The sequence below is a fragment of the Dermacentor albipictus genome, chromosome 1 (assembly GCF_038994185.2).
Source record: "Dermacentor albipictus isolate Rhodes 1998 colony chromosome 1, USDA_Dalb.pri_finalv2, whole genome shotgun sequence".
Taxonomy (NCBI): domain Eukaryota; kingdom Metazoa; phylum Arthropoda; class Arachnida; order Ixodida; family Ixodidae; genus Dermacentor; species Dermacentor albipictus.
The window spans coordinates 152,067,364-152,084,231 of NC_091821.1; the positions used below are offsets into that span (position 1 = coordinate 152,067,364).

Genomic DNA, 16,868 nt, shown 5'->3' on the forward strand with positions numbered 1-16,868 from the left:
ATGCTTCTATTTACCTCTGCGACCACTGGCCTCCTCATAGAAGTGGACGAAGTGAAGACACACGATTCCCCTGTTCGATTGGCACGTGGCAAAAAGTCAAGGAAGAAGAAGAAGATGGGCAAAAAGCGAGCGAGGACCGTAGACTTCTGTCATCCAGTGGCACGACCCGCCGCGGTCGATTTCGCCTCGCACTCTGCCCCCACAGAGGTTCCCAAGGTGGCCATCCTGGCGAGTACGGTGTTGATTGGTGTCACGTTGGGCATCGCGTTGCTCGCCGAGGAGTTTCACGTCATGGACGAAGTGGTCATCGAGCCGAGCGAGCTGGCTGACATCACTCCAAAGCCGCCACCGCAGCCGCCCCGTTTGGCTCCGGAACCCAATGTTATGCTTGACGCAGCCAGCCTGACCAATTCCTCCCGAAAGTTCCACGGAGAGCAAAGGCGAGTACCTCTCTTGCGGCCACGTCTCCCCGTCGAAAATCGTCAAAAAGCTGCGAATGTAGTCGAAAATGATGGCCCTGAAGACCAGCAACGCGGCATCGCGTACATTATCTTTGTTGACAAAGTGTAGTCGTTGAACGAATTAGTACGTGTTCATGAAGACTCACAAAAACGAGCAAGTACGAAAAAAAAAAGAAAGTTGACAAGGCGACTGCTCGACCTGTCGTCTTACTTCTTTATGTACTTCTTCATGAATTCACAAATTATTAAGGCGAAAGCCTTTCTAGACTCATGGTGAAGTTTGTGTCAACAGAGCTGACCACCGGAGTGTCCGGCGAAGCGTCATCACGACATATGAAGACAGATTAAAGACAGATTAAAGAATGAAAGAGGATTGATAGTGACAGTTAGTGAATGATAACGTTATAATAGAGATTGGTAGGGGTTAATAATGACTTAGAATGACAACTAATTACTTGTCATGACTACTAATGACTCCGAAATGACCAATTTGTCTAACGACGGCTTGTATTGACCACACTTGATTAGAAATGAGTAGAAATGTCTTGTAATTAGTAGTAATGACTAAAGTGACTATTAATGACTTGAAACGACTACCAATGACAACAGAATGACCAATATTTCTAACGACGGCTTGTAGTGACCACAATTGTTTACAAATGACTGAAAATGCTCACTGGTGAGCAGCAATCACTCATAATGACTACGATGACTTGTAATGACTACTAATGATTATGAAATGACCAATATGTCTAACGACAACTTGTAACGACCAGAGTTCATTAGAAATGGCTCAATATGCTTAGTAATGACCAGTAATGACTAATGATGACTGAGATGACTTGTAATGACTACTAATGACTATGATATGACCAACATGTTTAACGACGGCTTGTAATGACCACAATTGATTACAAATGACTAATGCTTAGTAGTGAGCAGTAATGACTAAAATAAAGAAGAGAAAGAGAAGGGGCAAAGAGAGAGAGGAGGATGATAAGAGGAGGAAGAGTAGGCTTTCGACGTTCACCTCTTAAGAGAGATCTTAAGAGGCCCTGTAATTTGTTTTATTACTGCGATAGCAGTAAAGTGCTTAAATTTGGGTTTGCTTAGTCCGTTCGTCCATTCCCTTACAGTGACGACAACCTTTGGCATCCTCGGCGTCATTATGTCACCTTCAAGCGGCCGCCTCATTTCCAGTATCACCACCTCACTAGGACTAATAGAGAGTAAACTTTGCCCACCACTGCACTACATTGCTCATGCTGCAGACAAACAAAACCACAGCAAACCGTCCTATATAACATGATATTCTGAGCCAGGCAGTCTTGCCAGTGAGCGGATGTCTTTTACACGTAACTAAAACAAAAGACGCAATATACAGGGTGTCCCACATAACTTGAGCCAAGAATTTAAAAATGAGAGGTGCGTCATAATCGAATTGAACCGAATGCATAGTATTGGCAATGTTCTATAGTAACTCAGACATTTTTTTTGTTTTCCCCTTAACTCACACATTAATTAAGTATATAATTAGCCAACTTTTTCATTATTGGCTGAGGAAGCCACGTATGATACCCAGGTTTGTAGAGCACCTTCAGAAACCACCGATCGTGTTGTTTCCTTTACAATACGTCTCGCGTAGCGTTTTTTCCGGGTCGCAAAGAAAGCCCACGAAATATGAAAAAAACCACGTGACGGAGCGCTTTCGCAGTGGTTTCGTGCTGCTGTCAAGCGTGCGATCAGTGAACAAGGTCGGCTTTCGTCGGATGACGGCGAAAACGTATGCTGCTGGCCGAGCGCTGCCGATGAGATAAAGAACGTCCTGCCGCTTCCTCGTCGCCAGTCACATGCAGCCGACCTCGTTCACCGAACGCACGCTTGAGAGCAGCACAATACCACTGCGCAAACGCTCCGTCACGTGGCTTTTTTTTAATATTTCGCGGACTTTCTTTGCAACCAGGAAAAAAGAACTACGTGAGACGGATCGCAAAGGAAACAAAATAAGAAATTAAATTAAATATGGGGTTTGACGCGCCAAAACCACTTTCTGATTATGAGGTACGCCGTAGTGGAGGACTCCGGAAATTTCGACCACTTGTTCTTTAACGTGCACCTAAATCTAAGTACACGGGTGTTGTCGCACCCAACGAAATGCGGCCGCCGAGGCCGGGATTCAGTCCCGCGAACGCGTGCTCAGCAGCCCAACACCATAGCCACTGAGCAACCACGGTGGGTGTAAAGGAAACAACTCGATCGGTGGTTTCTGAACGTGTTCTACAAATCTGCGTATCATACTTGGGGTCCTCAGCCAATAATTATAATTTTGGTAATTCAACTTAATTAATTAGTGAGTTAGGGGGAAAACAAACATTGTCTGAGTTACTATAGGCTATTGCGAATAGTATGCGTTCGGTTCAATTAGCTTCCGACGCGCCTTCCATTTTTAAATTCCTGGCTCAAATTATGTGGGACACCCTGTATAGTAGGCTCATAGGTCTCTTTGCAGCACGCAGGCCTGCTAATATAAAAGCGCATGTTATGCAATACTGTAAGCCGATTTGCACCCTTAAGGACCTTTAAGGTATAAATCGGTTTACAATGAACCGTTTCATGATAGATGGGGAAAACCTAAGTGGTCGTAACAGAGCGCACAAAGGTGTTACACAAGAACGCGGGAATAACTAGCGGAGAGCACCTAAACAAGCTCCTAAAACATGTTTTTATAGCGAAGCTGTAGATGTCTAGCCGATTCGTCCGTCTGTCTGTCGCCTGTACGCCGAAAACTCCTCCGGTGCAACCACATGTGCATGCGCGAAAAAAGAAAGAGAAAGAGAGGCGCGCGATTGGTTGCGCGATCAGTGACGTCGTTACTCGCCGTCGCAGCCGAGCGGACGTGCAGCAGTTCCTCTGCGGCTTCGAAATGGGTAGGGCACGCATCATAAGTACTGCTGAGGAGCAGGTAGCTTTAGATCAGCAAGGTCACGAGCAGAACCGGGAACGAGCTTGTCAACGCCGTGTCGATGCTGCAGCCCGGACACAAGAACAGGTTCGTGCAGCCGAGCGCAAGCAGCAACTGCGTACTGAGGATCCGGCCGCCTACCAAGCCGTCGTTTAATGAACCATCGGGAATGACCCAGTGGTAAACAGCGGGGCCGCACGTTTCAGCTTCGCTGGTTAACCATCTGTACGGAGTGCTTGGGCGGTGATTTTTTTTTTATCACCGCCACTGGAATTCATGCTAATGTAACTGTGCACAACAACGCGCACTTGGGATCAGTACGCGTTAACCACAGCTCTATCGCGTAACATTAGGACTTGATAATTTGTGCAAGGTTTTGCTCTGCATGCAGACTCAGGTGGTGGCAAATTTGCACCAACGGTTCGTTTTCTGCACCGCGTTTTTTAGCATAGCCAATATGTGCCTGCCCGTCAGGATGGCACGACGCGGATAGCTTGCCATGAGACCCACGTAACCACCGATTGCACTATCTCCAGGAACGTCCCACTTTATTCATTAAGAAACCGACGGAGGAGACGCGCCATACCACGGGGAAGATAGGAAAGAAAGTTTTGCTTTAATAAACAAATTATGCGTACCCGCCGTGGTTGCTCAGTGGCTATGGTGTTGGGCTGCTGGGCACGAGGTCGCGGGATCGAATCCAGGCCACGGCAACCGCATTTCGATGGGGGCGAAACGCGAAAACACCCGTGTACTTAGGTTTAGGTGCACGTTAAAGATACCCAGGTAGTCGAAATTTCCGGAGTCCTCCACTACGGCGTGCCTCATAATCAGAAAGTGGTTTTGGCACGTTGAACCCCATAATTTAAATAAATTATGCGCTTGAAGGTATATATTCGTTGAAGTAATAATATTTGAGTACCATTTCTTCTTTCACTTCGTTATTCTACAGAGAAGGGAGGTGGTCACCGGCGCAACTCTATGGGTAGTGAGCCTATTCCTTACTATATGTGCTGTCCTCTGTTGAGCTATTCATCAAGATGTCCACAGAGGGTTTGCGAAGAAAGCTTTACTGTAGAAGTTTTAAAGGGATAGTTTTCCTTGGCTCTTTCGCATGATTTCGTCGTTATTGCGTCTTCTAACCACAATGCAAGCATCTGATTGAATGAGAGACGTGGAAAGGGCAACGAGTTGCGAATAGCGTGTCATGAAGCGGAGATGACAACAGTGTAGGTGCGCGCCGTGGAGCCGAGAGGGCGTTTTCATGCGTGACGTCGCTAGAACAGGCAGGGCGCGGAGGCGCCAGTCGCAGTTGTTGGAGTTGCGCTAGCGCATGCGTCACTCGCTATCACGTCACCTGCTTCCTGGATGTGTTGAAAGCTTGTCCTTTCTTTGCCCCGATGGGGAGCTGTTTCGTTACGAAGCAAACAACACTGAACAAGTGTCCTGACGGAACGGACTCTTCTTCAGCGACCAGGACAGACGCCAGAATGCCGAGTACTAAACATGCGAGATCTCGACCCTTCGGTTTGTCGCCCCTCTCAGCGTTGACTTCAAGCGACACTTGTGACAGAAAGCCAGCCAACACCTGCAGAAATTCTAGTTGCCAAGATCTGGCATGTCGAGCCCTCGGCTTTTCGGCCTGTCTTCTTGCTGCGCGTCGACGCCGAGGACGCAACGCCAGCTGACGCCGGTAGACACGATAGATGTGTCTGAGCCTTTAATGTATTGGCAGATGTTCCCGCAATGTCATTTAATGTATTGGCAATGTAACCCGCAATGTCATTGAGAAAGGCAGGGGTGCCACACAAGAAAGCTATCGCTGACTTTGACAATTACCTACGGCGGTTTCTGCCACAATTTTGATTTGTGGAGCACATTTCATTTCGGCGAGTTAGTGTCTTTATTTGAATGCTAGTTGGACAACGCGGCATGAAGGCTATCCGAAAAGTCAGACCAAACGATTCAACTGTGTGTGTTTCGTCGTTACTTTTTTTCACATGTTTGATAGCACCTCATATAGCCTGAAACATGACTACCTGTACCAGCTTGGTTTGCTGATTACTTGCCGTCATGGGCTTCAGATATGCGCTCCGCGGCTTTAAATGAGCTCCGTGTCCGGGACGAACTGGCTCCTTCCTTGGCAGGACTCGGTCACCGTTCCTGTGCCAGCGGCGGTCTTGCAAGCAGCTAGGCCTAGCTGTGGCCGCTCTGATTGACAGCGCAGGGCCGAAGCCGTGTGACGACTTCGCTGCGTTCGCCTGCGGTCGCTGGAATGTCACCGACGAGCACCTTTTGGAGATGTTCGAGAGCCATGCCGCTTCGGCAGTGCTGCGCGAGCGGGAATCCCTGGGGGCAAGCATTCTCAGGTCGTGTCTCGACCCGAGCTTGGATATATTCCGCTCTTTGGCTTCAGTCTACCTCAAGTAGGTCGTATGAGTCCATCTGGACTTCCCACTCGCAAAGTGCAGCGTTACACGTGTGGACGTGCAACCTCCGACCATTGCCTGTTGTTCTTTGCACAGCTCTGCTACATAACTCGTGCTTCTTAGTACCTAAAGATATGTCTCAAAGCAGATTTTAACTGTATGGCACCGAAATGAAAATAATTGTGTTTTTAAATTTACCTGACACGTCCATTTTATTATGGCCTTATGACGGCCCAGTTCACGGCTGAAACGTTCCAGTTATTTGTTACAAGAAAAACAAACGTTTTCGCGAGCCAGCAGCAAATTCTACATCTATAGAATGACCATATCTACCGTTAGTAAGAAGTATACTAAGACTGATGTTGCTGCCGTGTATTCTCTAGTCCTCAAATGCAAGAGAAGGGTTGTGTTCGTCCTTGAACTGTTGGGTGCTTTTTCTTTCATATATGACCCCTTGAGGTTGATGAACATTCATACACATTTATGACTGACTATGAATGGCGTGCCTGCAGTAGGTTTGGACAAAGCACAGCTTGGGAATCAGAAACTATCACTGCTGCAGAGTATTGATTATGGGCGTCATTGCTGAGAAATGTTTCCCATGCATAGACATAACCTTTTCCGGTGCGGCTATGTGTACCATAAAACTAAGGAAGATTATTAGTAACACAATCTTCAAATTTCCTGAGATTTTTGCGAATTCATGAACTGCGGGCAGTGATTGGTGGAGCTTGTAGTTCTTCAATACTTCCGAATAACTGAGCTGTACTTGAAAATCAAAATACAAGCTCGGGCCTTCTTATTATAATCATAAATTTCATTTCTCATTCTTCATTTCATATTCGTCATGCCAAGTAACCGATCCTAGCAATAACAGTGGCGTGGCGGCAGCCGATCAAGTATCAAGGCCAAAAACAAAACAAAAATGAAATGGATTCTTAAGAATACGGCCTGTAGTGCCGCAGTCATATCTCTCCCAGAAAAAAACGACGTCTGGCAGCGCTGAAACTGCAGACAGCAGACAATTTTAGAATAGCATGCACAAGGCAAATGTAACGGCTTTGAGCACCCAAAACCGGTAGTCCAGTGGCTATGGAGTTGCGCTGCTGAGCTCGAGGTCACAGATTCAATCGCTACCGCGGCGGCCGCATTCCGATGGGGGCGGAATGCAAAAATTTTTGTTTGCCATGCATTGGGGGCACGCTAGAGAACCTCACAATGTGAAAATTAAGGCATAATTTGACAGGGCCAGATTAGCCCCATTGCTCACACCGTAAGAATGAGTTCAAGAAATGTCTGTGCAAATGTCTCCGCGCGCAACAACGCCCTTGAACTCGCGGTATAAATTATCATCAGTGACAATCATTACGTTTACTTTTGTTAGGCTCACGGACACTTTGGGCTGGCCTTACCCGGATCCCCCATGGGAGAGCCCGAATCAGCTGTCTTCATCGTTGGGCGCCATCTACCGGGAGCTCAGGACAGAGAACATTTTCCGCGTGCGCACTCTTGGTGCGGACGTGCTGTCCGTGGACTGGTCCCGCTTGCCGACCATGCTGCCCAGAAGCCACTACGAAGAGCTGGAAAGGTGCTTCGCAGAGATGACCGTCTACCTCAGAGGACACGTTCAGGGAGGGGGCTCTGTTTCACACGTTGGCCTCTGGTTGGCCTCTGAATACTCGCCGAAGTGCAGCGACCTGAGCGAGGCTCAAAGGGTAAGACCATGTTAGGGATCATCACCACTAGAACAGAATGCTGACAATTATGCGCCTAATCACGCGTGTTTCCTTTAAATCGACCAACATATCTAATTCCCATTACAAGGTATTACTTTCAGAACACACATGAGTATTATTTCTGAATGACGTACTCCCTTGCCCATAAATATATCAAGTACTGAGTACTGTTCTAAACTGAGATATCTTGAGGCATTGCACCAAAGCAGCTACACTGATGCGATCTAAATAATCATACTTCTCCTGAAAAGTTCATCTTGCGGTTACAAAATAAAACACTCGACACTAAAACTTGGTCAAACTTCACTTGTTTGAACCACTTATCACTTCAAAAACTCTACGCCTTCAAACGCGGTAAGCGTCCTTTTGTTGCTCGTTTAGTTTATTCTTTCTAGGTGCACCGCACAAGGACATTCTATGCTATGCAGTAGTCTTAGATGGTGCGGCTAAAAGGAATAGCTATCGTGAGCGGAACGCAACATCCTTAGTCAATTTCAGACTGTGCTGAATGCAGCGTAAAGCGAGGCACAATCAAATACAGAAACACTAGCGGACATTTCAACATTGTATGTGCAATGAAGGATACTCGCCATGACAAAAGTAAATGTATTCAGACATGGAGGCAGTAATATCAGTGGCAACATGTGCACTCCACTATCTCAAAACATAGGGACATTGTATGGGCCATGTCGAAGGTCAGCCGAACAAGTGCACGTGCCCTTATTGATTTTTTTGAAGACAGGTTCAAATGAACCTCAGCTACCTGATCAAGTATTTGCGAGTCGGGATTTAATTACAATAAATTTGATATACTAAAGTCTAAGTGCCGTAATCTGTACGTGCAGGTGGGGCTACAATTATAACCTGTCTGTAGACAGTCTATTCTAGATAGTAAGTGCGATCAAAGTGACGGCGACTCCTTTTTGTTTGTTAAAGAGTTTTAGCAGCAAGCCTTTATTGTTAAAACAATCCTATACAAAGTATACTAAGGTTTATAGAGTGTGGTAGGGTGTTGAAGAAAAAATAGATTCAAAATCTCGATGACGCAAGGTTAGTTTTGAGTGGTTGCCCACAAAAGGCGGCAATAGTGTAATTAATAGTGTCCAAAACCACTGTTGCTGAAAATTCGCTTTTGTTTTACATTCCGGACACGAAGCTAACAAATTTTGTAAGTCAACCCAGCATGTATCCACGCATGTGAATGTACAAGAGTGTCTTCACAGTCCCTTGTACGCTTTTCGAGAGAGTGAAACTACGCGTTTGCATCGTCGGATGGATTTCCCTGGGTGGAGACCATGTTCTTCTCCGTATGCGTTGCCTTAATGGCAGGCCACCATGAGTTATGTTGCATTTTCTGTCGGGAAAACAGCCACTGTAAGTGAGCGGCACGTCACATGAGGCTATACGGCTGGCCATTGCTCAGTCTTGGTGACTACTGACCGCCTGAGGGCGTGTAGGGTGGTATCGTTGCTTAAATATGACTAGAAGCACGAGTAGTGGAGACCAACCTATCTGACGGCACATGGTCAAGGAAAGTTCTCTAATGAACTAATGAACCGTGGTAGACGGCACCAACTCGCATTTTATCGCACCATTACCACCCTTTGAAAAGTGCGCTGGGGCTTTAATGCATGTTTTTCACCCAGAAAATAATAAAAGACGGCATTAAGTTTGCTATGTCACGTGGCGCTCAAGCATACTCAATAATTGTCAGCCTTGTATTTACTGAAAACGTCTATGCTGTAGCACGTTAGGGTTTCTTGTATTATCATAATGAACAAGGCAAGGTAATTGTGGCGGCAAGTACACCGCACACAGTTTCTACTATTGCAATGCGGTTTTCATCTAGGCGCTAGAATACGCGTGATTTAATTTAGATGTTTATTGGAAAGCTAGTATTTAATGTTGCAGTCTCGGCTGTGCTGCTTAGGTTATAGGTATTTGACCGGTGCTATTCCGATCAACGGCAAGCTTGTGCGGCGCTGTCGGAGGGAAAACCCACTCACCGATTGATATACGCTAAACAAATTTGCCGTTGCTCCTGGCGCATGTCCTCTCCAAAAACGCCCGTTTAGTAAAGCTTTAGTGCCGAGCGGGGCTACTTTCAGTCTGTAAAGTTTACCTACACTTTTGCGCTTCGGCTCTTAGACAGGCTTCATTCGCTGGAGGGAGCTGCTTCAGTCCGCCCTCTTGGACAGAGACATGTCCAAGATGTCTGTCTGCTACCCGGCACCCCGCAGCAACGTTCCTCCCGCGGGGGCCGTCATGAACTACGTGGTCTTCCAGATGCTCATGGCACTAACCCCATTCCTTGGCCACACACGGAGACGCTACAACTGGAGCAGCATCGCTTACGGTCGCACAATCGGCCACTACCAGAAGGTGGCGCCCGAGGCTTCTTGCGTGAGGATGATGGACCGCTTTCAGCCTCGCCTTTTAACCTGGCAAGATTTGTTTGATCTACACATACGCTGCTGTGGTTTTATATTTGCAGGGTATTAATTATCTACTTAAAGTACTTAGCACTGAGCACATTCTCGTATGTGATACTTTCTGTGTGGCTGATATGACCTATACGACCAATTGCCGGTTCGTTCAGTTTCGCCTACAGGAACAGACGCAGCGCACGCATTTGAATCTCCGAAAACCTCCATACCACATATCCAAGCTGTCCTTGAAAGTTCGAGACCTATTCAGGCACTTACGAAGTACGCGACAAAGAACGCCTGAATTCAGAACCAACGTTTCGACGGGAGAAGCTGTCTTCAAGCAATGTCAACAATGTTATGCGAGAGTGAAACCAGGCGATGGTTACGACGACAGGCTTAAATTACCAATAGATAAGCACTGACCGGGGAACAGTAGAAACAAAAAAAAATCACTCAGAAACACCTCTGGGAGTTGTCTAAGTCTGCGTAAGCATTGTGCCACTTGCTCATTTCCGTGCAGCCCGGTATCATTATCAATGTTATGAAACTTGATCCGACCATTATAAACCACAGCGCTGGGGCGGCACGAACTGCTGCAGACGTAGGTGCAAGGTGACTTGATGACGCAAAACTACTGCAAGTGGCGGCGCCAGGTGTGCTGATGACGTTCCGATCCTTATAAGCCGTTATCGCTCTTGAGCACAGCGTCGAACCATTACCAACCGTGATAAACCGTACTCCGGCGGCGGTATGGCTCCCTATGGCGCGGCCGTGCGGGTTCTATCTTGAAAGCGGTCTGCGATGGGGCAGTGTGCGCCGATGGCTGATAGCTTCGTTTGCGCTGTTTTCTCGCCACTTAGTTCGCGTTGAAGCGAGAGGAAGTACGACGGTGAATTCACTCGCTGTTGCGGGCCCTATTTTGAAAGCGCTCGTCTTACATGACGTACTGGCGGAGGGACGGACGGGTTTCATCGTCGGGTAGGCATAGAAATACTTACGCATTTAAAATCCGAATGGTACGTCTCTCTCTATCACACCTAAACCTATCCCACCTGAACATAACAGTACCTATTCTGCGAAAGTACTGCAAGCTTCACTTCCAGTTCCTCTAACATTATTACATTGTTAAATTTACCCCCTCAAGCCGTACACTGATGAAATGGAACAAGAAAATCAAAAAGCCGTCATGGTTATTGACCACAAGATTTCCTAAAGTTGACAAACATTTTAACAAGACAGCCTACAACTATACTCCAATGCACCGTGAAATCGTACGAGGACTGTAAAAGAAGCACACATTGAAGGTGACCCACAAGTAAAAGCTATCGGTGAATGCACATAAAAATATATACGGAGCAAATAGATAAAGAACAAGCGACACATGTGCCACTGAACCTCGGGGCACATCGAAAAGGAATTAAATCTTGGTGCTTGACCGCAAAAAGAAAAAAAAGCATGGTACTAAAATCAAGAAAGCTAAACAGGTACCTGGACATGAACATGTACTAAGTAAAGGTATGCTGTAGTCGAAACCACAATTCTTTACCGTCCAGAGTGAATCACGGGTTGCTGATAGACTGGCGTTATTTCACTTTCAATATACAAAGCTCCCATTCTCGCTCTAATGTTCTGGTCTTTATCAGAAAACAAATCTTAGTTTCCGTAATTATTGTGTGACATCCACACTCCCTAAAGTGCGCAGGCATCTGTAGACGTCTCGAAGCATCCAAAGAAAACACGTGCTCTTTTATCCGCGTATTCACACAACACATTTCGCCTATGTACACAAACCACAGGACAGAGGAAGCTTGTAAGCAACGTCTGTTCTGCAATGAACGTAACAGCTGACGAACTTGTCGGGACACCTTGAAAGGTTTGCCCGATATGTACGCCAGCAAACTAGTCAAAGATTATCCTCTACTCAGAGGGAAAAAAATATGCAGCCTTATGCCTTATTCATGAGTTCGATACATTTCCGTCGGTACAAATTATTACTTTGAGTTGAACATGGAACTCTTAGTATGTTGGCAACATAAAAAAGAAATCATTTGAGGTTTTGTAGGCTTATATATGGTGAGGATACTATCCCTCGAATACGCGGTTGCTAGGAACCATTTCTCGCTCTTTTCTGTAATGTTCTCAGTTCTTTTGCTCTGCATTAATCATATACCTGTAAGGTACTGCGCATTTGAATCAGCAGCAGCGGTGTTACGAAAAAAAAAGTTGCGGATCATTATTTTAATGCGTTATACGACTGCGAGACGGCCGCGGAGAAAGATGATTGTACAACACGAACTGGGAATATTGTAAATTACAAAGCCATTGACAGCTTAATAAACGCTTTTGACTCGAATGCTTCAAAAACACATCTTTAAAACATGCTTCAAAAACAATCACATTTTCACCTACGAACGTTTTGCAAGACAAGTTTTGCGCAACTTCCTGGACAAAAATTCAGCTAAAGCTTAGAAATCCGCATAAAGACTGGATCAGTATAGATATTTTGCAACTACCTTATAAAGAAAGCAAACTATGGAATCTCTGAAGATCGAATCCTCGTAACCTTGCTCTGAAATAAAAGTACTGCATATCACGTGACAAGCTTACGGCTATGTTACGGCTGAAAAAAAAAATATTATTTTTTCTGTGGAGGTTAACAAGTGAGAAATGAGAAATATGGCAATATGAGAAACACATGGGGTCTCTTGAGCGAACTAATGGGAAAGCCCAAGAGAAGTTATCTAGATGTTCAGATATCATCAGCATTTGCTAGTGAAAGTCCCTTGGCTACCGTGAATTCATATAACGAGATTTTGTGTCATAAGTTGAAGACCTAAACTGCATTCTCAGGTTAGTACGGTAAGGTACCATTAAAGAACGCTTGCAAATTGCTCTTTTGCGACCAGTTGATGATTATGAGTTATGGAACGTCGTTAGCGCACGACCACTAAAGAAGCCTCCTGGCTACGGCAAAATGAGCATGAAGGATTTAATAAATAATTATTCTAAACCTCAACAACTACTTCTCCATATTTTAATGGCTGTTTAGAAACAGCATACCTCAGGGGTTAAAGTATGCATAATTAGGCCGGTATATAAGTCTGATAATAAGTCGGACAAGAGGAAATAAGGTGCCATAGCAATATTGCCGTCTCTTAGTATAACAATGGATAAGATGCATTGGCTATCAGATAATGAAATACGTGTAAGTAAAGCAAGAACCACGCTAGTATGTTTTAGAAATCCCCGCAAAAGAGTTGAGTTCGGAGAATCTATTGTACTTCATGGCAGCTTATGTACAGGTTGTCAATGTTCACTGATACCCTTCTATCCCACTGTTAGATATTTCGGAATTTACTTCGATGAGAACATGTCCTGGTGTGATCATGTAGAACGCGTAGTTAAGCGTATTCGACTACTTACTGAAAAATTATATCGAATTAAGCACAACAGTTCCATTCAGCTCCGTAAAACTGTATTCGAAGCGATGGATGAATCTATCTTGCGGTACGGTGTTGGACTGTGTATGATTTTTGTTCTAGCCACAAGCTAAACAAATTGATCAAGTTTTACATAACCTGTCGGCCAACATACTGCATGACATAAACGGTGATGGTTTATATTTCAAAAGTGATGGCGGCTGAAGTCAATTCCTTAGATAATTTCTTTATACTAGTAGGGGTTACAAGACATTTTTCTCCTGTAGATTCAATACTTGCAAAGGAAACCGTGAGTTTTAAGAAGTTTGTATCGTTACAAACTTTCTAAAATATAGGCGCATTATGGAAAAGTTGCCGGGATTTTTATGTCCCCTTTTACTTTAATTGGGTGCCTGAGGAAATGTCGTATTTTCAATCTGTAAAAGCATTGAAATACGCTATGAAATCTTGGTTACCTATTAGTGTATAATACTTGAGCTCTACTACTTCTCGGTTCTGTAACGACGCTTTATAAATGTTATTAATGCGAAAGCATCACATGCCTCATTACGCGAAAGTCCGGCGTTGCAGTCTGCGGCGTCACCGAATGATGATACTAAAAATGGGCCATGGCGTAAACAGTAAAAACACCTAAAAAAATATTCGGATTGACGCCAAATTTCTCAGGGAGGTTCCTGTAAATGCAGTACGTTATTGACTTTGAAAAGAAGTTTTGCTAAATTTCGGTCTGAGTGGGAATCGAACCCGGACATCCGGGGTGCATCTCCCCGATGCTTCCACGCTAACCCGATGCCACAGCGACTCCACGGTACCGGTTGGCTAAAAGTGTGCCTAGTGCGCCCGCCATTGCACGCGTCGCATCGCAGACATCTGCCTGACTAAAGATGGGACCTAGTGCGCGCGTCATTGGGGATGTAATGCCGCAGGCACGAGGTAGATGGTGGCGCCACGTCACTGAGTGTATAAATTAGTGCATAAAATGAGTCTATGAAGTAGAAAAGTCGCAGTTTCGCTCGAAAGGTGAAGCATCGATACGGTATCAAATTAGCAGACTACGAGTAAAGATAGTAGTTTTACCGGCCGTATAAACTTGTAAACATTCGCTTGCTAACTAAATTTACGTGCACGGTGTCACGCGCGCGCATGCATCATGAACACATCTCACTCGGTAACCGCGCACGCACGCTGTCAAAAAGCTGGAGGGAGAAAGCGTGGCAGCAGTAGTGAGCGAATTGACCTTCGTCCTACCTCTCGCTTCAACGTGAACTAAGCGGCGAGAGCACTGCGAACACGAAGCTATCAGCACTCGGCGTACTGTGTCCCGACCGCAAATCGCTTTCAGGATAGGGTCCATGTAGCCGTGCAATACGAAGACTCCACCGAAGTATACAGCCCCACCCCCCGCCGCTGTGATTTGCGAGCGACGCAGGACGGCGCGCTTCCGACCCGCATTCCTCCCTTGCGCGCCCGAGATTCAGCCACCATATTCGTCTCACCCTCACACGCTTTCACTCGAACATACAGCATACTGTGCGCAGCGATGATGTTATCGCCCTTGGACTTTATACGGAACATTACGGCGACGCTGTTTGCGACGACAACGGCAGAAATGCACTTGGAGAGTCCATATAATTGATATCGCAATAAAAGTATTACTGTCGAATTGAACGGCGCTGAGCGGCCGTTAGAATTATGGACTCTCGCGGGCAAGCGAGCGCATTGAGACGCTTGGCACATTTTGATTTGGCCTTACCGAGGCGCACTTAGAACGCAGGGGACACCTTGCACGGACAAGGAAAGCGCGGAAAGAAACATTTCACCAAAAGGACTATAATGCTTTCAGATTCCCGCACGTAAGCAGTCTTAAGTGACTGCGCCCAATTTTCTCTTCTTGTTTTTCATTTAGATGTTTTAAACGCGTAAGCATTTCTATGCCTACAAAACGAGAAATTTGTCCATCACGTAAGACAACGAATGACTCATACCCCCATAAGGAAGCAAAAAATGCAGTGGCTCATACACACGTAAGGCAGAGGCTATCAGTGCTCAGTAAAGTGAAGCGAACAGTGCATACATGCATTGAAATCACCCATACAACGCAGACAACAGCATACGTTTCAATAAAGAACAAGTCCAAAACGAGCATCCGAACCATCTAGAAAGCTTTTCGTACCCCCTCGACAAATGTATGGATGATTTTGCAACAGCTTCGCTAAATTAACCCTAATTCACCTTAATTACCACCAAATATCGTGGGTTCGAGTACCCTAATCAACTCTATCTTAAATAACTATGGGTAATTAGCTTGACTTTAGTTAACCAATGGTCGTGGGTTCGAATGCCGTAATAAACTATCTCCTAATAAAACCTGAATTATCATGTTCGCTATCGAACATGATAAGCGAACGACCGATGAGGGTCGATAAGGGTTTATGCTGGTCGTATCAAGTTCCATAACGTTGAAATTGACACCTGGCTGCGTGAAGATGAGCAAGTGGCACTATGCTTACGCATACTTAGACAATCACCAGAGGCGTTTCTAGGGAATTGTTTTTCACTTAGTTGAGATTAGCTTTGATAACGTCTGACATTGATTCTTTATTATTTTAATCACTTATGTGCAGTTCCTTTTACTGTACTTTTTTATTTTTTCAATTTATCCTCCTTTTGTAGACACTGCAGCGACTGCCTTGTCACAGCCGCAAGCGACTTACCCTTCCGCGAACCCGAATACTGCTTTGTATTTTCATGGAATAAAATATGTATGTATGTATGTATGTATGTATGTATGTATGTATGTATGTATGTATGTATGTATGTATGTATGTATGTATGTATGTATGTATGTATGTCCAACGTTTATTGCTGACTTAATTTTTTTTTAATTCCGCATGATTTTTTTTTTATTTCACTACAGATTTCACCTCTTCCTTCCACTTCATAGTTTTCCTATTTCGCCTTTCCTAGCTCCTATCATTTTGTTATCTTTTATTTTTTCATTTCTCCTCCACCCATTCCCCATCTCTGGTCTTTCTGTGGCTTTTCTCAGCTTCCCTTCTAAATGCCGATTCTGCTACCTCAAGCTCACATTTTATATTGCCACCACAATATTGAACGTCTTCACCTCAACTACCATTTCTGTCTTCGGTTAGTTTAGTGCTTCCTTTTCTCGGAGACGCATAAGGAGCTAAAACTCCCTTTTTGCAGAAGGGTGTTCTGTTGTAACCCACTCTAAAACAAAGCATTCTTAACTAAGTCGACACGTAACTTGACTGACTGCGTGCAACACAGGAATGCTGACGAGTTATAGCTGTAGCAGGAGCACAGTGGCACAAACTGTAATACACCCCGCAGCAATATAAGTAAATTAAAGGAAGCAAGCTCTCGACGGCCAACTATGGGAAAATAAAA

The 16,868-nt window shown here is 45.1% G+C and overlaps 1 protein-coding gene across 1 annotated transcript in view; it reads left to right on the top strand.

Moving 5' to 3' along the window:
- LOC135903019 (uncharacterized) overlaps positions 1-16,868 on the top strand; it is a 32,729-nt gene continuing 15,861 nt past the window's right edge. Inside the window, exons 1-5 of the mRNA XM_065433391.2 lie at positions 1-440; positions 1,598-1,690; positions 5,571-5,849; positions 7,237-7,567; positions 9,737-10,032. Of these exons, the coding sequence (XP_065289463.1) occupies positions 1-440; positions 1,598-1,690; positions 5,571-5,849; positions 7,237-7,567; positions 9,737-10,032 (1,439 nt within the window). The remainder of the gene's footprint in view (positions 441-1,597; positions 1,691-5,570; positions 5,850-7,236; positions 7,568-9,736; positions 10,033-16,868) is intronic.